A 22,117-nucleotide genomic window follows, 5' to 3' on the forward strand; every position below is an offset into this window, starting at 1 on the left:
ATAAACACTTGTGTGTCTGCAGCTTGGCCCCAGGGATTCCAGAAATAACAGCAGGGCCCTACATTAGAATGCTAGGACATAGTGAGCCATTTTTGCATTGACACAGGCCGTTTCCAACCCAGGCCTCTCCTGTCCATCAAAGCACAAAGCAACCTTTACAAGTCAGGACAGGGAGGGGCACATAAGAGGGAGTTTAGATTTCTGGAGAGTCTGTACCTTCTCTCATCATCTGTGTGAACTCTCAGATCTAGAGAATTCTAGATTCTAGAGAATCTCCAGATCTGCTCCAGCCCCCAGTTAGATCTAGAATTCTTAGCTGTGGCATTTTTTGGCTTTCAAAGACCCACTGCCTTGGACGTGCCGGAACTGGAACCACAGCAGTGTGAGCCCAGGTGGCAATTTTCATCTAAGATGCCACAGAGGCCTCTTCCCAGACACCCAGGACAGCCACCTGATTTGTCAGGCATTGGCGACATGCCCAGTGAGAAGGGAGTGGCTGGAGGGCTGTGCCTCCTTTAAAGTGAAAAGAAAGTGCTAGTGATGACCCCAAATAAAAGGCATCTGGGGCAAACTTTCTCACTTCAGAAGGGTGTGAGCAGGAGAAAGTGTGGGAGAAAGTTGAAAGTGAACATCCAGGAGAGAAGTTTAGGGTTTCGAGTGTCCTCTCAAAAATAATACCAGAAAATAAAACCCATATACCCATATAATGATGTGAAAAAATATGTATTTAGATGATAACCTGGAAAGACCAGACAGTGATATAAGAACAGCCTCTTTAGGCAGGGAGGGGTGTTTAATGTGTGTTTTTCTCCAACTTATCCTGAATGTCAGAATAAAATCAGATTATCTGGCCATTGCCAGAGAGACCGGCCTGGACTTTCTTGGGAATTTTACACGGGAATTTTTGGCTTTAGGTGCCCGTCTGAAAACTTGAGTAGAACATGAAAAGTCATTCTGGAACGACTTTCTCCAGGAAGGCATTCCTCTTTAACGGGGATGGGATTATTTCTAATTCGCAGCTCCAATCGCAACGTCATTAAAGGCTGGGTTCAGTGTATGGCGCTCCAAACCTTTGTCACGAATGGGAAGGTGGAGGAAAGAAAGGAGCTTGTGCAACAAAACAGCCGCTTATGTCACCACGCCGGGCCCTCCTCACCAGGGCCGAGGAGAGCCACGGCTGCATTAACCCACAAGATGCAATGCACCATCTGCAGCGGGCCTGCAGCAGGAGACGCGGCCACCGCGGAAGAGATGGGACGAGCCTCCCGCTCCCGTGCCGCACCCACAAGTGCTGGGGGTGGGGGGGGGGGGGCGGGATGAGGGGAGTTGGTAACAGCATCGCCATGGCAACAGTGACGTCCTTTTACCCTGGATCTAATTGGAGGAAACCCCGTGGCCGAAGCCGCAGCCTGCCGGCCAACCGAACTTGCCCAAGCCGACCCACCCTCCTAGCCTCCGCTTCCCCTCCCGCCCCGCCCTCTTTGCCCCCTTCCGCGCGCTCTGTCTTCATTGGCCAGCAGGGGGTCTGGAGGCGGGACTCTTGGGAACATCTCGGCGCGTCATTGGGCGGCAGGAGCGAGGGCAGCGGCGCGGCGGCCCGCCCCTCGGCTCCGGGGTAGGCTGAGACGGGAGGGTCCTCGGCTAAAGCCAAAAGCGGATCAAAGTGGTGGGACTCGCGCCGCGGCCGCGGAGACGAGAAGGTGAGCGTTACGGTCGCCGCTGGCCCTCCTCGACCTGGCCGGGCCTGAGGGCAGGGCGGGAGGCCGGCGCCCGGGAGCGGCCGGCCTCGACGCCGCTCTCCTCAGGGACGGCTCTGGCGGCAAGGTGTGGGCCAGCGGCCGCTTCCATCTTGGGCCGGGCGGGTGCGGGAGCGGCCCTTCCTCCTCCCCTCGCCGCGGGCCGCCTCCGCGGGGCGCCCCTAGGCCTCCCGGACGCCGGCGGGGAGCGTGGGCGGGGGAGGGAAATTCAACGGGGCGGCGCGTGTGGGGACGGACAAAAGGGGCGGCTGGCGGGCGGCCCCGGGCGGCGGGCGCATTGTCTGACGGCGCCGCCCCCGCCTTTCTGTCCGCTCCCCCGCCTGCAGGCCGTGCTCACGCCTCCTCCCGATCCGGGTCGGTGCTCGCCCTCGCTCTCCTCTCCGCGTCCCCATGGAGAAGACGGAGCTAATCCAGAAGGCGAAGCTGGCCGAACAGGCCGAGCGTTACGACGACATGGCCACCTGCATGAAGGCCGTGACCGAGCAGGGCGCCGAGCTGTCTAACGAGGAGCGCAACCTGCTCTCGGTGGCCTACAAGAACGTGGTCGGGGGCCGCAGGTCCGCCTGGAGGGTCATCTCGAGCATCGAGCAGAAAACCGACACCTCGGACAAGAAGTTGCAGCTGATTAAGGACTATCGGGAGAAAGTGGAGTCTGAGCTGAGGTCCATCTGCACCACGGTGCTGGTGAGTCTGCAGTCGTCCGGGCTGCGGAGGGAAGGGGTGGCGGGAGCCGGGGAATTGTGCGACTGGGGCGCCAAGGGTCCTTTTGTGTGTGAAGCCTTTAATTGAGAATTTCATGGGAATGGGAAAGAAACGTGGGCCGGGGCTTGCCTAATTGTCTGCCGACGTTTGGAGGATTTGAGAAGGTTAGCCTTGGCCTCCTTAATGTGTTGTTTCAGCTCTTGAGACTGAGAAAGCCCCTTTCCCAGAGGTAGGGGCAGAACTTTGCCCAGATGCTGGGTTGCTACCAAACTATGTAACTTCGAAACATCCAGGTAGGTTTGTGCAAGACCGAAAAATCATTTTCTGAAACGTACTGAGGAGATCTGGGAACCCTTTAAATATACCGAATCAACTCACAGGCCCCAACCTATTCGAAAGAAGGTGTCTCTTTTCGATAGAGACAATGTGTGTGTAGTAGGTGTTCTTCCCAAACCTAGTAATGGAAATTTACTTCGAAAATCTGAACAGATATTTCATTTTTCAAGTAACAGTATCTGTTGAGCTTTTCCGTGCTAAAAGGAGTGGAGGGGGTGGGGAAAGTTCCATTACTGTGAAGAAGGTACAGATAAATCCAAAGGACTCACTGTCCTGATAAATTTCAGTATATGATACATTTTCTTGCTATTATTTAGTTACACTTAAACACTAATATATCAAATGAAATTCCTTTCTGGCGTGGAGCAGGCGAGGAAAGCTTTCCAGGTTTTGAACTGTCCAGTCGCAAGGGTGGCTATTGGGTGGAGTAGGTGACTGCTCTGATTCACTCTTGTTAGTGAGAGAGAACATTTTTAGCTTTGTCATGGCATTGGAGCTTTTGATCAATAACACAAGTTTTTAAATTTTAAATGTCGGCATTATATCCTGGAGTGTTTTTCTTAATTACAAAAAGCCTACTGATTTTTGGCATTTTGGGTGGGCTTTGAAAGGCAAGCATGCTAGATTGGTGATTATTCACCAAGTAAAAAGAAAATGCCTCTTTTCTTCACAATCCTCTCTTTCTTGCCCTGTCAGATAACGTGTGGCAGGAAATTTTTTTCTTTTTACTTCTTTAACCTAGTTTTCTAATACAAATCATGGGTGATCTGGTCAAAATTAGGGCTGACGGAGTTAGCAGGTAAGAGGGCAATGCAGAGAGTGTGCTTTATGTTATATTTAGAGGTCTCCTTAGCTTCCACTCCCTGCCTGGCCTGGAGGAGGCATTTCAGAGCTTTTCAAACTGAATTGCTGCAGCTTGACTTCAAGAAATTTGCCAACTTGAAAGTGATGGCAGACTTCAATAGCATGTGGTAATGGTTATTGACAACATTGACTCTACTAGCAAGGGAAGACTCCTGCAAATTCCATATGTTAAGGGGGCTTTTCTACAGATGTAGTACTTTGGTGGCTCTCACAGCATGTTTCAGTCTCTTTGTGTTCAGTAACTACTTCGTGTTTTGTTCCTTACCTTGCAGCAATTCCGAATTACTACAGAGCTTTTCCTGTTCTCTGACAAGTGAACTCTAGGCCAAAGGAATATTTGTTTTATTTTGTGGTTCTTATAAATTTGGTTTTTTTGATGGCATGAGTAGAGTTTTGTTTAGTTGACAAGTGACTTGAGAGAGAGAGCAGGTATATTAGACTCTCCTACAGATCATTTCAATAGCAGAGAACCCCTGAAATGAGGACAATTTTTTTACACCAAGAGAAAGAGAGTTTAGTTTGATTAGTTGGAGACTCCAAGGTGTAAGCAAAATATTTTTATTAACAAAATGGCTTCAGAAACTATTTGTGACTTGATGTGCAGCCTATAAAGAAATCCTGGGAAAGCCCATCTTCAGGTTGGCAACTGTATTTGAGAGCTTGGTATGTGCAAGGCACTTTGCTAAGCGGTATGGGGAGGAACAAAACTAAGAACCATAGATTTTTTCCTCTCATAATTGGTAATCAATATGGAGTGCATGTGAGAAATACCCAAATACATAATTCCCATAAGTGGTTATGAACAAAATGCTACGTATTTGTGGTTCAAAGGAAACTGAAACCACAGGAAAGGCTTCACAAAACTTGGTTTTTGGAGTGAGCTTTAATGGAGGAGAATCAGGAAAGGGAGGTAGGAAGCTTATAAAAATGTCAGAGTGAGATTTCTTCATTTGGTTGACAGTGAGGGAGGCATCGAAGATTTTTGAATGGTTTTTGAACTGCGTATATGTGGCAGCATCTAGAATTCATGGTTTGAGTGCTAATTACCAGCTTGTAACCTTAACTGACAGACAAGGAGGAAGTGATAGACTAGTGAACAAGAGTCTGATGATTGATAAGTTAGTAATTTAATGCAGAGTCTACCAAAATAATGAGGAAAGAAGAGTGAAACATGAGATTTCTGAACATTGGTGCTAAAATGAGATTTTCTTTTTTTTCCTTTGGTGAACAGGAAGGTGAATTTGGTATGGAGAAAGTGAGTGAAAGTGACTTGTTATAGAAGACTAGTGGAAGAGTAACCTGAAGAATGGGCAAAATTTTGATCCTAAAGAGCAGAGATTCTTAGTCTCTTTCTCTTTAAAGAGTAGTAGGTCGGGGGTGGGATTATTTGAACTATTTACTCAGAATGACCATGGTGGACAACTCTTAACTCTTGGTAATCACTGTATTGAGGGAGCCTACTGAACTGTAGAGGCAGGAAAAAAAATGTTAAAATCCAAATGAGTAATCAAAAGAGCAGAGGAGATTAAGAGGGCCCAAATGGCCAAGACCAAACTCTTTATCTTAGAGAGTATCTTAGAGAGGTTAGAGGTTTCACCCAGTTACGGGTCTCTCCGTATTGTTTGTGAAACCAGAGGGTTGGGCTAGGTTTCCGGGTCTCTTTTCATTCTCATTTGGGGGGGACTAGAAAGTTCTACATACAGGTCCTAGCCATTCAACCGCTGTTCTGACTTTTTCCCAAATCTAAAATGAGTAATTTTTAAAGTCCAGGTTGAAGAATGTGTCATTGACAGTGTATGAAATGTTGGAAAACTAACAACTATAGTGAAATGGTTTCTGGAGGAGGGGTGATGCACGAGTTGTTGGTTTATTGGGAGTAGCAGAGTTGAAGCAAGAAAGATGAATAAGTTGTATGACAACCAGGCAGTGTAAGTAGCATGTGTGGGGTGTTTGGGAGTCATGAAGAACTTAGGTGTGAGGTAAGGACAAATCAAAGAAACCGAAAGGTTCCCTAGAGCCTTCTTGGACTTGGGAACAAAATCTGTCATTTAGAAAGTCAGTGACCTTGGAGTAAGAAGGACACTTAGAGAATGTATACAAGATAAGCTCTGTCTCAGACAACCCAATGTTATCCTTGGGTGTTGATGGTCGTTTAGTAGACTAATTTTTTTTTTAAAGATTTTATTTATTTATTTGACAGAGATAGAGACAGCCAGCAAGAGAGGGAACACAAGCAGGGGGAATGGGAGAGGAAGAAGCAGGCTCATAGCGGAAGAGCCTGATGTGGGGCTTGATCCCATAACGCCGGGATCACGCCCTGAGCAGAAGGCAGAGGCCTAACCGCTGTGCCACCCAGGCGCCCCTAGTAGACTAATTTTAATGAGCTGCTTTGGTGTAACATATAATGTCTGAAACTAAGGTGCATGTGAATAAGAATCATTTAAAATGGGATAACAAAGCTATGAAAGTTGTGTCCGTCTGTAAAAGCAGTGTGACCTTAATTTAGTTAAGGGTTCTAAAGTAATCTTTTAATTAAAATGTGTCTTGTGTTGGTTATTATTTTGAAGTAAGTTTGATCTTGATAGTTAAATGGATCTTAATACAGTTTTATTGACATAATGGAAAAATTATGGGCCCTGGAATCATACGTACTTTTTCGAATCATTGCACCATAGCCTTACAGTTTTGTGGCCATGGGCAAGTTTCTTAATCTCTTGGCTTGCTTCTTCATCTATAAATTGGTGGTGTTGGTGCCTGCCTTAACAGGCTTGTGGTAAAAATAGTATCAAATAACTGACATTTATTGGGCAATTTACTATACACTAAGCACTATTTTAAGCATTTTTTATTCACTTTGTTCCCATAAATTAAGTTGATGGTATTATTTCTGTTTTAATCTTGAGGGAACTGAGGCATAAGGAAGTTAAATAACTTGGTCAACATCACGAAGCTAGTAAATGGTAGAGCAGGGATTTTAACCCAAGTGGTATGACTCCAAATGAAATTAAATGAAACCCCTTTGGCCCTAAATACAGGGTAGCTGACTGAAGATTACAGTGTGAATCTCTGTTTTGAGGAATTTGTACAGTTTAATATAAGCCATTATGTCTGTAAGTTGTGAAGGAGGGAAGATAGGTCTGTGGTGGACAAAACTCCCTGAGTCTATAATTGTGAAGCCCTCATACACAGGATACTTCAATAAAAGTCTAAAACTTCTTGACTCTAGCATCTTTTGCCTTTAGATTGTTAGCTCCTTGAAGCCAGGAGTTGTTTTGTTTTTGTTTTTGTTTTTGTTTTTTTTTTTTGCAGAGTGAGATGGAATAGAATGTTGTGCATGCAGACAGTAAGTGTGAAGTTAGATCAGTGGTTCTCAACCAAGGTGAATTTACCCCTCGGGGAACATTTAGCAAGTTCTGGAGACAGTTTTTGCATGTCAAAAATGGGAAGGAGGGGTGCTACTAACATATGGTGAGTTAGAGGCCTGAATGCCTCTAAGCATCACAGGAAAATCCAATTACCCAGCCCAAAGTGTCAGTAATGCCAAGGTTGAGAAACTCTGGGCTGGATCGTGAATAAAGTGAGCAGTATTAAGTTGTACTAGATTGTATATGCCTTCCTTTGGGTTCTTTTTTTTTCCTAAGGTTTTATTTATTTGAGAGAGAGAGCACGAGAGCGAGGGAGAGCAGGAGCAGGAAGGAGAGAGAAGCAGGCTCCCTGCTGAGCAGGGAGCCCAAGGCAGGGCCGATCTCAGGACCTCAGCCAAAGGCAGACCCTTAACTGACTGAGCCACCCAGGTGCCCCTCCCTTTGGGTTCTTATTAACATGTTGGCATCTTGTCAGAACCCTTTGTCTAGACTTCTTTTTTTTTTTTTTTTCTTGTTACCATTGTGTGTGTGTGTGCTATTTTAACTGTAGAGTTCACTTTTCTGGAACTTAATCATTGAGTCCTGTATTTTCAAGGGTGTGTATCATTGTTGCCTCCAAAGCTCTAAGCTTTGCTCTTTGAAAAATTTAGCACAAATTAGAAAGATGCAGCTGAAATTACAATGAAATTTATTAGGAAGAGGTGATTATAATTGATGAACAGCAGATATTCCCCTCTCATTCATAACTGCCAAGTGTTCTATTTTTATATGTGTATATGCATATGTGGTTCCAGGCTTTTAAACCCTTGGTGTGTGTATATTTGGATGTTGCATAATTATACTAATGCTCTGTTGAACATTTAGATTGTAAACAATTTTTCTCCATTATAAACAACACTGGGAAGAATATCCTTGCTGCATGCTTAGTGCTAGGATTTACTTAAGTTCTTGGAAGTGAAATTTCCAAATCAAAAGATGGGCTTTTCTTTTTTCCACATAGCCTTTTGAAAAGATTGTGTGCATTTACACTGTCATCAGCAATTGCTGAGAATGGCCATTTCCCCTTATCCTCTCCAGCAGAGATAGATAGGTTTTTGAAGCAAACAAAAATCTAGTGACTGGAAGGGTTCAAATTTTACCTGCTTTTTCGGTATTGGAGGTAATGAGGATTACTTTGTTCTCAGAAAGAGCTAGTTACCAGACTTTTTTTTAAGTCTCATGCACAGTTTCACTTATAAAATGGTACTATAGCATGGGATTAGTTAATTCAGGGTGCTTAACAGTTGGGAGATCGGCTTGATCATATTGATGTTCTTATGTGATATTTCTCAATACCAGGTTTTGTGTTTAGCTCTAGTTCTTTCAGAGTAAGAACAGAATATATCTTTGTACCATTAATTCTCTAGGTATTAAGGAGGGGTGGTAGAGAAGGCATCATTTAAAAGATATGAAGAGAAGAGACATTATAGTTAATCCATTGATACTTTAGACTCTTAATCTGTAGGTAAATCCATGATGAGGTTTTCTTGACTGTTTCATGATAAATAACCTGACCAGAGTTGAAAACTGTTTGCATATTGAAGTATTTCAAGACAAAATGATGATGATGATATGTCTAAGACTTCCAAATAATGGGTGGGGCATAAATGAAACAAGAGGGTTTATGAAATCAGTATAGGTGCAGCTGGCTTTAATGGTAATCCATCATACTATTCTCTCTCATGCATATATTTGAAATTTTCTGTAATTAAAAAGGTTTTTCCCTCCTAGAAATTCCACTCCTAGGTATTTACACAAGAGGCATGAAGATGTAGGTCCAGAAAAAGACCTGGACAAGAATGTTTATAACAGCTTTATTCTAGGGCGCCTGGGTGGCTCAGTTGGTTGAGCGGCTGCCTTCAGCTCACGTCATGATCCTGGAGTCCTAGGATTGAGTCCCGCATCGGGCTTCCTGCTCGGCCGGGAGTCTGCTTCTCCCTCTGACCCTCGCTCCTCTCATGTTCTCTCTCTCTCAAATAAATAAATAAAATATTTAAAAAAAAAACAAAAACAGCTTTATTCTAAGAGCAAAAAACTGGCGACAGTCCGTTAATAGTAAAGTGGGTAACTGTGGTATATTCCTACAATGGAAAACTACTTAGCAATAAAAAGGAATGGACTGTTGCTATACACTACAATATAGATGAATTTCAAAAACATGCTAAGTAAAGGAAGCTGCACAAAAAAGTATATCATGGGGGCGCCTGGGTGGCTCAGTCAGTTACGTGCCTTCCTTCAGCTCAGATCATGATCTCAGGGTCCTGGGATCAAGCCCCCCATCAGGCTCCCTGCTCAGCAGGGAGTATGCTTGTCTGCTTCTCCCTCTCCCTCTCAAATAAATAAATCTTTTTTTTTTTTAAGTGCATTGTGTAATTTCATTTATATGAAATTCTAGAACAAGCAAAAGTAGTCTATGGGTGAAAAGTCAGAAGAATGGTGGCCTCTGTGGGGATGGAGGCAGAGATTGACTTGACTGGAGGGAACTTTTTTTGGTGATTGTAATGTTCTTTATGTTGATATGGTTTGAGTTCCACCGGTTTGTGCATTTGTGAAAACTCACCAAAGGTACACCTAATGTTCATGCATTTCATTTTATGTAAATTTTGCTTCAAAGGGGGAAAAAACTAGTGATGCACATACTGGTGTCTACAATTTACATGAAAACTAACAGAAATAGATTGGTATGTGATAAAGCAAATATGTCAAAAGGTTAACAGTAAAATCTGGGTGGTGGGTATATGGCTGTTCACTGTGGTTGCTAGTTGCTGTGAATTAGGGGTATGATATTTTACGTTGCTGTGATTGAATGCCTTTAAAACCTATAGCAAGTTAAACAGTGAAACCTAGGTCTTATTGATGTCAAGATAAAAGCATATATGGAAAGATATCAGTAACCACCTCAGAGAAAGGACTGATAGACTTGGCATCATAGCTTTTGTTTTTATTTGGTGATGAATGTTAATTAGATTGATAGAGTTATGCGTTACAGTGGAAGACTTACATAATTGACCAATACTCTAGGGCAGTGTTTTTTTGTCTTTTGTTTTTAGTAAACTCTGTGCCCAACTCACTACCCCAAGATCAAGAATCTCATGCTCTACGAACTAAGCTAGCCAACCCTACCTCTAGGGCAGTGTTTTTGAAATTCTTGGACTCAAACCTAAACATATTGTGGAAACCAAAAGTTTTTGTTTGTATAGATTATACCTGTAGATGTTCACATTATTAGAAATTAAAAGTGAGAATTTTGTAATCCATTTAGAATGCATTTAGAATAATAAACTCATTAGAAATTAACATAATGTGTGGTTTAAAAAATTGTGGTGAAATACACATAACATAAAATTTACTATTTAAAATTAAGTGTACAGTTCTAGGGCACGAAGTACATTTACTTTGTATAACCATCACCACCATCCGTCTCCAGAATTTTTTCATCTTCTCCAGCTGAACTCCTTATTCTCCCCTTCTGGCAACCACCATTCTACTTTCCATCTCTAAATTTGACTACTCTAGACACCTCATATAAGTGGAATAATAACTTTTAAAGAGAAAGGTTAATTGTGGCATCGCTTTACGTTATGTTTATTGCAGTATCCCACCTTTTGTGGCTTCTGGAAAATTCCACTCATCTAACAGTGACCATGAAAAAGCAAATAGCATCTTAGTATTGTGAAAATGGTTTGACTTTGTGCCCCTTCCCCAAAGAGTACCAGAGAGACTCCTAAAGGTCCCCAGACCACACTTTGAAAATTGCTGCTCTGTGGGTATTCTGCTTTTAAACTTCTAGTCATCACTGTGATCTTCTCTGGGCGATTGAGCAGTTTTCTCAGTAGTTGTCGTTCATTATGTGGTGATAATGAAATTCATAAAACCTTCTCCTCCCTTCTCATTGCCCCATCCCATCATCTCTTAAGTTATTGTAAGAACATAGGTTTGGGGACCAGGAAAAGTCACAGACTTGGTAACAAAGAAAAAGGAAAAGTTGGTTTTAGATACTGAGTAATGAAGAGTCCCTACTCCTGAAAAAATGAAAGAACTGGTATCTTGAAATGTCTTCTGCTTCCTTATATTGAGAATGGTATTGTCAGCTTAAGGTGATCTCTCTTTTTACTCCTGAATTCCCAACCCCAAAGCAGAGTTGGCATGAATGAAATATGTAGATAATGATCTTTTGCAGTTGGTTTCATTTAGGTTTGAAAGTTACAAAGCTTTTGGAGATAGGTCATCTGTTAGCCAGGATGGCTGAAGCATTTCAATGGAACTTGTCTTTCACACAGATCTTCACTATCCATTTCACAGTTTTTCTATTCACATGAGCTGTATTCCATGATCTTTTCGTCCTCTGGACCTTTTACTCCAGTTGGGTTTGGTACTAAACATCTATCATATAGTATCCTTAGTTTACTAACTTTAACTGTGAACGTTCTCTCTCCTGTATATTTACATAGGCTTTACTTGGAGAAATGGGTAAACAGTGGTGCAGGTGGTAAGAACATGACCATTAAAGACTTTTTTTTTTTTTAAGATTTTATTTATTAGAGAGAGAGAGCACCCAAGCAGGGGGAATAGCAGGCAGAGGGAGAAGCGGTCTCCTCACTGAGCAAGGAGCCTGATGCAGGACTCCGGGATCATGACCTGAGCCAAGGGCAGACATTTAACTGACTGAGCCACCCAGGCATCCCTGACTATAAGGGCTAATACAAACTTAATGTAAATGTTTTTTTCTTAAAGGACAGTCTTAGATTGCTGTTTATAAATGTCAGGGTGGCCATGGGAAATAAGTAGGGAAGTATGTGAATATGCTTTAAAACTAATGATACTGATGTTCAGATTAGACTTTCTACTGGCCAAGTTGCTCTTGCTGGTGTTACTCCTCTAGTGTTGGTACTCTCACTTTCCCTCTTGTTTTGCTCCTTCACCAAACAGCCATTACTTGAACATAGCTCAGAAAAGGTTTGTTCTTTTAAGATATTAGACACCTGCTGTATTAGACACCTGCTGTTAGCTCTGTGTGTGTGTGTGTGTGTGTGTGTGTGTGTGTATAGTGTTCTGATCTCTCAGCTTGGTACTATTTCCAAGTATTTAACAATATATTGTTTATTTATTTAAGGATTTGTTTTTAAGTACCCTCTACACCCAGCATGGGGCTTGAACCCACAACCCCAAGATCAAGAGTTGCACACTCCACCGACTGAGCCAGCCAGGTAGCCTTAGCAGTATAATTTTTAGGTCTTTGTGCATGTGTTCCCCCCTCACAATTCTGATGGACTAGTGAAGAGGTTAGAAAGGTTACAGTTAAGGGTTTATGCATCCTTAAGTCAGAAAATACTTTATTTGGAGGCTGATTACAGAGACCAGGTATTTGGTTCTTTGTGATGTCAGAAACTTAAGAGTCTGGGAGGATTGACTATCCAGTTAATACAATCTGCTATATGAAAGTTGTTAATGTAATTTAGTTTTTACTGTATTTAATTTTTTAAAAACAATATTTAAACATTCAGGGACTGACATTTGAAATGGGAAATGGCGCTATGTTGAAGTGACTTCAAATTGAGCTGGGAGCCTTTATCAAACTACTGATAGTCCTCAAGAAATTTTTATTTCCTTCTCCTTCCCCCATACTTGCCAAGATATTTGAGGTAGAAGAAAACTTGGGAACCATTTAATTAGAGAAATGATCAGGAGAATAACAACTTCAGTAGATGGGGGAAGGGGGTAGAAGGATGTGCATTGGCTGTGTTCAATGGCTGAGTGTAAGAGTAAAGAAAATTTATTTGGCAAATTTCTTTTGTTTATCCAAGTTTGCGTTTCATTTATTTTGCACAGAGATGAGGCTTTGTCAAGAAAATGACATTTATTTTTGTATTATTATTTATTATGATTTTTTATCTTTAATTATTGCTGTGTTTAATTAGTGCAGGACGAGGCGCCTGGTTGGCCCAGTTGGAGGAGCGTGCAAACCCTTGATCCTGGGGGTTGAGTTCAAGCCCCATGTTGGTTGTAGAGATTACTTAAAATCTTAAAAAAAAAAATGCATATAGTGCAGAGTAACCTGCTGCAGTTTGAATAACTCAGCAGGTGAAAGTGAAGGCTATACCTCTGTTTTATTTATGACGAGCTGTACATTTTTGGGAAGAAAAAGACAGGTGATCCTCTTTATGTGGATGTCAAAAAAAAAACCCACTTCATGATTCATTTTTATCTGACACAGACTTCTGAGAATTTCTGCTTTTGTTCTAAATGGCCTGGCAGATGTTTATAAAGCTTATTTCAGCTATTGATAGAAAGTTTCCTTTCAGTTTTCTTTCAGTATACCAAAGCAGCATGTCCAGCCACCAAATCTGTTGAGTCTTTGGAGGACCTACTAAGAATTGTTAGTTTAGGTTCTCAGATATTTTTCCATAGGAGGTGCCTGGCCGGCTCAGTTGGTAGAATATGCAACTCTTGATCTTGGGGGTTGTGAGATCAAGCCCTATGTTGGGCATAGAGCTTACTTAAAAAAATAAGGGCACCTGGGTGGCTCAGTCTGTTGTTGATGGCTCAGGTCATGATCCCAGGGTCCTGGGATGGAGCCCCTCATCGGGGCTCGCTCTCTTTCACAAAAATGAATAAATAAAATCTTTTTTAAAAATGAATAAAATAAAGCAACTATTTTCCCATAGAATATAATACTGTCTTTCCTGTGGTAGAATTTATGTTTAGAGTGTTTATGGGGAAAACAGGATTAAAGGGGTGGATGGAGGTTAAAAATCAATCTCTAAAAATTGAGTGGTTTTCATTTAACGTGTGTTCTCTGATCATCTGATCCTGTGTGCTTTTTTTGTTTGTTCTGTTTTTAAATAGTTCCTAAAATATGACAAAGCCAATGCACTCGAAATTTTAGTGATATTTTACATATATTTTAAAGTCATATAGTAATGAGTGCTATACAAATAATTTCCTTTTTTTCCCTTATTCTTCCCCTGAAGAAACTTACCAGATCTTCCTCTCGGTTCAAAGAAATGCTTGCAAAGTAATTTGCCTTAATTGCAGATACTATCTATGTTAGAAGATTTCTTTTTCCACTGTCTTTATTTAATGACTTGGGAGTATCAGTTCATATATATCTTCTTTTTTTTTAAATTAAGCTCCATGTCCAGCATGGGCCTTGAACTCAAAACCCAGAGATCGAGTCTTGCTCTACTGACTGAGCTAGCCAGGTGCCCCCATGTATCTTCTAATTAAATAGAACTCAAATACTATAAAATTCATCTATTTATACGATTAAATGGTTTTTAGCATATTCACAAAATTGTGCAGCGCCACTGCTATCTAATTCCAGAACATTTTCATCATCACAAAAATCCTATGCCCATTCACAGTTATCCCCCAGCCCCACTTCCCCCAGCCCCTGACAACTACGGATTTACTTTCTGTCTCTATAGATTTGCATATTCTGGACATTCCATGTGAATGGAATCATACACTCTGTGACCCTTTGCATCTGTTTTCTTTGACTTAGTGTAATGTCTTAAAGGTTCAGCCATGCCTTTTTATGCCTGAATAGTCTTCCATTGTATGAATATACCACATTTTTTTATCCAGTTGTCTGTCTGTGGACATTTGGGTTGCTTCCATTTTTTGACTATTTGAAATAATGCTACTGTGAGCATTCATGTACACTTTTTTTGGAGATTTTTTTAGAGATTTTATTTATTTTAGAGAGAGGGCATGAGTTGTGGGAAGGGCAGAGAGAGAAGTAGAGCGAGAAAGAGACACAATCTCCAGCAGAATCACCGCCGAGCAGAGTCTGACGTGGGGCTTGATCCCATGACCCATGAGATCATGACCTGAGCCAAAACCGAGGCTTAACTGACTGAACTACCTAGGTGCCCCTGAGATTTTATTCTTAAGTAATCTCTATACCCAACATGGGACTCAAACTCACAACCCTGAGATCAAGAGTCACATGCTCCACCAGCCAGGGTCACTTCATGTACACATTTTTGTGTGGACGTGTTTTCATTTCTCTTGGTTATATCCCTGGGTCATATGATAACACTGTTTAATAACCATTTGAGAAACTGCTATAGTGCCAGAGTGGCTGCACCATTTTAAATTTCCACTAGAGTTCCAGTATCTCTGCATCCTCACCGACAGTCATAGTGGGTATGATTTGCATTTTCTAGATGATTAATGGATGTTGTGCATATTTTCATATGCTCACTGACCATTTGTCTATCTTTGGAGAATTGTCAATTCAAATCCTTGTTCATTTTTAATTGGGTTGTCTTTGTTGAGTTGTAATAGTACTTTATATCTTCTGGATACTATACCTTTATCAGTTATATGATTACAAATATATTCTTCCATTCTGTAGGTTGTCTTTCACTTGCTTGTAGTGTTCTTTGAAACACAAAAGTTGTTAATTTTGATGAAGTCTAACTTGTTTTCTTTGGTTGCTTGTGCTCTTGGTGTAATATGTAAGGAACCATTGCCTAATCCAAAGTCACAAAGTTTTACACTTATGTTTTCATCTAAGAGTCATAACATCTTAGGTTTTACATTGAGGTTTTGGTCCATTTTGAGTCAATTTTTATATATGGTGGGAAGGAAGGGGTCTAACGTTGATTCTTTCCATGTGGCTATTCACTTGCCTTGCACCATTTGTTGAAATGTTAGTTAATATATTCTTGATCTGAAATTCTCAACTTATGGAAAAAATAATCAGAAATGGTTTGACATAAAAATTCACTTAAGGAAAACTTGTGACTACTTCATCCTTAATGCTCCAGCCAAATTGTTTGCCCAAAGTACCCCGTAGTTTGTTTCCATCCCTCTACTTAACTGCTATTCTCACTTGTAAAGCCTTCTGTCTACCATTTCTGTATGTTAAAATCACACCTATCCTGCAAGATAATTTAGGTGTCCCTGCACTCATTCCACAGTCAGTTACACATTATAGCTTATTAATACTTTCACATCTGTTTCCTTGCACTATTCTGTGTGCAGTTATGGATAATGAGATGTGTTTACTTGTATGAAAACTGAGGCATATCGATTTACATACTTACATAGCCAATTAGCTGTGAACTCAAATTCAACTTTTCTAGAAAAGTGCTGTTTCCGTTTCCACTGCCTTTTATTGTAAAGCCTTCCTTTACAGACCCCATTCTTCTGAAATCCTCTCTCCTTTCTCTGGATTCTCTTTTGTGTGGAAATAGGGGAGATTTGGGGCTCTATACAACCATGTTCTTCAACTAGAGCAGCTCCTTTTTACTTTTCTGATAGATACTTATATATTGCTTTAAAAGACTTGGGGGAGCAAATAATTACCGATTGTTAAAATTTTGCAACTATTACCATATTAGAAGGAGTCCAGGTTCCTAAATGGGACTTAGACCTTCCACCCTTTCTCTTCAGCCTCCTTTCTCACTCTTTTTCCCTCAATGCTCCAGCCGCAAGGAACTACTTCCTGTTCTGTATTGTGAACTTTCTTACCTTTGCTCTAATTCTCTCCCCTGTGTAAGACTGTATTGTTATATTAATGTAACATTTTCTTTCTCACCAAGCCTAGTCTTGAGGCCCAGTTGCATATTTTCTGGAGTTTACCTGTGTCCTGAGTTCCTCTTTTGGCTGCCTCCAAAATAAATTGTAACCAAGTCACATCAATATTGGTAAGCTTCAAGGGTATGTAAGAATAAGGACTTCATCTTTATTTTTTCCTCTCTATACTATAAGCACTACTTTATTTTTCAAGGTTATTTTTTGTGCTGTACCCAGTAGTTCAGTTGAATTAATAAACCATATAAATTTAGTTCCAAATGCAGAATAATTTTCTTAGCACAGTGTCATAAATTCCTTTTGACTCTGTTCTTCCCTTTGTGCCCTGTAACAGCTGGTAGACTAGAGCACTGTGTGTGTGCGTTTTTTAGTAGTTTTCCTAGGATATCTCAAAACTTGACCCATATATTAAGTTAGCAAGGCAGTTTTGACCTGTTTTTAATTACTAGAACATGGTTTCTATTAGGTATCAGGATATCTGTCAGTACCAAACTTAAAATTTCACTTCCTGTTTTGTTTTTGTTTTTTGTGTTTTTTTCCTTTTAAGAAAGATTTGTTTTCTCACTGTCATTTTTCTTTTATTTTGCAAATCAGTGGCTAGAGTAGTTTCTGGATACCAGTAAATTGCAAGTTCCCTGAGGGGAAGGAAGTATAGATACTGGTGTTATTCTTGGTTCTTTGGTAGCACTCATCTGTAAATGTTGGTATCTTGTGGTTGTGTATGTGTTATTGTTTTTTATGCAGATTGACAAATTTGGAAAGTAGTGTTAGTACTACCAGTTGGGTATATTAAACTGTCATTCCAAATCTATGTATCTTGGTCAGAGAGTTGAGAATCTTTGAACAGAAGGTATAACATTCCTCTTGCTGTTACGGCCGCTCAGTATCCACCTGCTAAAATGTAAGGATATATAGCAGACAGAGTTCAGAGATAAAAGACTGGGCATTAACATTTGTTTCTAATAATATCTGGAATTGGCTCAGCTGCTTTGTGTGAAGTGAGGGTATAAAGACGGTGACTTTCTTTGATATTGGCATATGGCAGTTCATAGACACCCCAGTGTTTGTTAGAGGCTTAAACTTTTTCTGGTGTGTGTCTTCAACACTGTAGTCATAACAGCTCTGTAGCTGAGTTGGGAGGTAGAATGAACATTCTTATACAAAAGCATTTTATTGGTTTTGGGTTTTCTAAAGTACTAATTGTTGAGGGGAGCAGAAGGGGTGCACTGTGTTCACAGAAAGGCCATCTAGGCCTAATAGGCTCAATAAACCTTGCTTTGCTGCCCACCAAAAAAAAACCCAAAAAAACTGGGTGGCAGAGAGATAGATAAAGCTTTTTCTCTTTTATTGAGGGCCCTGGGTTTTTTTCCTGCCATTCCTCTCTGCTTGTTTAACCTGTGTTTTTTAGCTCTTTACTTTCTTTTGCCCACAAAAATAATTAACTGCTTGATTTGTATGGACTAATCTGGCTTACTTTTTTACTTTTATTATTAAAACTACAGTAGCACATACCCCTTGGGGTCTGAAAAATCCGTAGTAATTCTCTAACCATGATGACAGTTTATCATGACACAGTGATCATACTAATGTTGATTTGTTAACTTGACAAATATCCCAACCAGTGTTGAGTTTTAGGTCTTTGTTACTTTTAGAATTATGTTTCAAAAGTTTGAACATGGGGTGGTTTTTAGTCTAACACTAATATCAATTCTTTCTCCCAAAATGTACATGCACATTCATGAGTACCCCAGAGTTGTATGAATTTTGCTATGATGGCCTATTAACACTTTTTCAGAGATTCCCCCACTGCCACCAATATCAGGATAAGGAAGAATTTGTTCAATAGATGGGGGTGCCAATAGATGGGGGTTCAATAGATGGGTGTTCAATAGATGGGGGTGCCAGATCACTAAAACAATAGTAGTGTACATTTATGGTCCAGGGTTTGTCCCCTTGGCCTTTTGGGCTCCGCATCTAATTTGTTGGTACATTGAGAGTGGAACTGCAAAAATTACAAATTGAGCAGAGTATAGAGGTCTAGTCATGTTTATTGCCTATAGATAAATTTACGGGAGGAGCCAAATTTAGCATTTGAAAATTGTTTGGTGAGCAAAGAAATCCAACAAAAGGCAATAGTTGGATGGTCTTATTGACTAGTTACTCTTGACACCTGCTGCGTCCAGCTTCAGTATAGGTGATTTGCTGTTGGAAGACTCTGTTTTACCCCTCTCCTCATAATAGTGCTAGAGATTACTCAGTGTTTGCTTTTTCACTTTCTCCCCAGTACCTGCTGTATTGCCAGCTTCTAGCATAATGATTGCCAGTGTGTTTTGCTTCAAGTATTTGGGAGGCATCTCATTGTTGTAAGGAATGGTAATAAAAATAAGATTGGGCATCAGTTAGTCAAGACAGTGCTACCCAAGTGTTTTTGTATTATGGCACACAGAAGAACCATATTTATATTTCCCAGTATATATGATACACTGGGGAAAGTAGATTTTTCCCCCAGTTTCACCCTGCTGTTGTGATGGCAGAGGGGATCAGTATCTCTTTACCATTTATATTAGTTGGAAGCTATAGGTTACAGTCTGATTCTGGAGGATGGTGAGTGCTAGGCTATAAATTTATTCTTTATTAACTGGCCATTGGGATTTTTGAGCAAGGGATTATTAACATACCCAGAATGGATTTAGGGTTAATCTGGGAGCAGGGTATAAAATGGATTAGAGAAAGAAGAACCCTTAAGCCTGGTAGATCAATTAGGTGATTGGATTAGTTAAGGTGAAGTGATATGGTTAACTTGGGTAATAGGAATGGGACTGAAGATAGGTCAGCATACTGTTACAGAGGCAGTCGGTAGGGCTTGACATCTGGTGGTAGGATGGGAAAAGGAGAGTGAATGTCAAAGGCAGTGCTGATGGCTTTGGGTAGCTAGGAGAGGGAAGAGGATGGTGGAATAATTAGTAGAAATAAGAATAAGAGTATAGAAGCAGATTTGGAAATAAATTTATTTCTGTTGAAGGCCTATTGAGATATAGTAGAAAATCATTTATAAATGTATGAGGATACTCAAGCATGTAACACTACAGAGAAGTTGGGAGTGTGAATGGGCTGCTGGAAGGGTTGTATTACCTCCGTGAGTTTAGTGCACTTTAATATGGCCTTTAGCCTTGTGGAATCAAACACACTGAGTGGGGGGTGCTTTTTCAGGGATAGATCCCAACAATCAAGCTCATGTAACTGGTATATAAAACCAAGAACATTATTCATTTACAGTGAGGAATAACTAGAACAAAGCTTGCAATACTTGTGTTGGCATGACCAATATGTTCTCTCTCAGTAGCAGGTAGACTCAATGTAGAAACCAAGTCATCATCAGGAAGTTGTTTAGTAAATGTGGCGTCATAATGAGGAAATCTGTGGCTGTTCTAATGTATAATGGCCGTCGTCTCCACAGCAGGGCATGGATTTGCCAGTGGGTGGGTTGACTATGATTCACACTCCTTAGGCTATGTATTGGATTGTTTTCTTCATCCTTTTCTGTTTCCATGTTTCTTTCTGTTCTTTCTGATTGATTCGTCCTTATTTTTAAAGTGTATTTATTTTCTTTTATGTCAGATTTATAGTCAAGTCTTGCATTTTTATTAATTTGCTATACAAATTTTCATATATCAAAACTAGACAAAGTCTTTTCCTTCAGTAGTTTATAGTAAAGGAGAGGGAGATAGATGTTCCCAAAGTATACCGTGCTTATTTGAGATTTCCAAATGAAATCTTGATTTGGATAAAATTACATCCATGGGTTTGGGTCACTAAATATCAGATGGCTGGGGGAGTAAGGCCAAAGGAAACTTCAGGATGACACCCAGATTTCTAACCTAGGGCAACTGATGCTTTTCCTAAGAAAAATTGAGTAGGGGAGGAGAATCAACAGATTGTGTTCGCAAGGCAAATTTTATTTATTTTTTTTAATGAGTAAGGTTTAAAGTCCCAGTGGCCCATCCAGGAGGTTCTGTGTGTGTGCACACACATGCGTGCATATAGGAGCACTCAGTCTAGTGTGTAAGAGAAAGATGGTGTGGTGGTGTATGTTCATTGAGGTTTATGTACCAAGCAGTATTCTGAGCAATTTGAATTAATTCACTTAATCTTCACGATAACCCAGTGAAGTAATAGTGATTGGCATTAACTCTGTTTTATAGATGAATAAACTGAGGTACAGAGTCGTAAAAGTAAATTGCCCAAATAGGCAAGGGGCAAATTTGTGAGTCATTAGCATGTAGATATTGGTTAAAGTCATGCCAATAAATATCTCAAATTAACCCACACCTTGTCAGTTACCTTAAAATGGATAATGAAATATTGAAATATTTGAGATCCTAGATTATTCTAATGAAACATTTCTTTCCTGAGAGCAGATTTTCATATTTAGTCAAAAGATTTTAGAAAGTGTAGTCATAAAAACAGACACTTGTTGAAAAAAATTACTAAACTTAAAAATGTAAATCCTCTAAAAGAGGGTTGGGAGACACATGTCCTTTTATAGCCATCTCAGTTCTTTGCACATACCAAGTATGAAAGAATTTCTGTATTTCTAAGTAATCTGAAATACTATTCTCTACAAACATTATATATCACACATTGTATTATTTTTCAGAATCTTATAATAATTTTGTGTTGTTACAGTTTTAGGAGCGTGGAAATTTCACAGATTAAGACCAGGAATTTTTCAGTTACTTGAGATTTTAGTTACTGTAATTATTCTAATTGGTGGCTTTTCTTTTATTCCATTACTTCTTCTGTCCCACTCTAAAGGGTTCTTTCAGTAAAGGTCTGAGTCGGAACTTCTTTATCTGGATAAATAATTTATTTTGCACCTGATTTTATATGATACTTTTATTGATTAAGGAATTGTAGCTGACAGTTATTTTTCTCAGCACTTTGAAGGTACTTGCTTTCTGATGAAAAATCAGCTGTTAGTCATATTGTTGTTTCTTCCCTTATAGGTAACGTGTCATTTCTCTGGTTGCTTTTAAGAATTTTCTTGTCTTTGGCATTCTTCAGTTTTATCATGATGTTCTAGGTATGAATTTATTTTTATTTTCTCTTGCTTGGGATTCAGTGTGCTTTTCTATTCTGAAGATTATTATCTTTTATACTATTACTGGGAGAGTCTCAGCCTTATTCCTGAATTCCTTTCTCTCTGGAATTCCTATCACACATTATCTTAAATTTTTTTTTTTTTTTTGAGAGAGAGCGCGCACGTGCGCCAAAGGAAGAGGGAGAGAGAATCCTTAGCAGACTCCACACCCAGCTTGGAGCTTGACGCAGGGCTGGATCTCATGACCCCGAGATCATGACCTGAGCCAAATTCAAGAGTTGACGCTTAGCTGATTGAGCCATCCAGGTGATTGATCCTAAGCATCATATTTTAGACCTCTATATTTGCATCTTTAGACTTAGCCATAGTTTTTTCATCTTGTTAGTTATTTGCTCTGTATTCTGATT

General features: G+C 40.3%; 1 protein-coding gene across 1 annotated transcript in view; it reads left to right on the forward strand.

The window, feature by feature from the left end:
* The first annotated feature begins 1,541 nt into the window (after positions 1 to 1,541).
* Positions 1,542 to 22,117, forward strand: part of YWHAQ (tyrosine 3-monooxygenase/tryptophan 5-monooxygenase activation protein theta) — a 37,161-nt gene continuing 16,585 nt past the window's right edge. The window contains exons 1-2 of the mRNA XM_034659925.1: positions 1,542 to 1,700; positions 2,084 to 2,441. Coding sequence (XP_034515816.1) covers positions 2,148 to 2,441 — 294 coding nt within the window. The 5' untranslated portion in view covers positions 1,542 to 1,700; positions 2,084 to 2,147. The remainder of the gene's footprint in view (positions 1,701 to 2,083; positions 2,442 to 22,117) is intronic.

This window comes from Ailuropoda melanoleuca, chromosome 4 (genome assembly GCF_002007445.2).
Source record: "Ailuropoda melanoleuca isolate Jingjing chromosome 4, ASM200744v2, whole genome shotgun sequence".
Taxonomy (NCBI): Eukaryota; Metazoa; Chordata; class Mammalia; order Carnivora; family Ursidae; genus Ailuropoda; species Ailuropoda melanoleuca.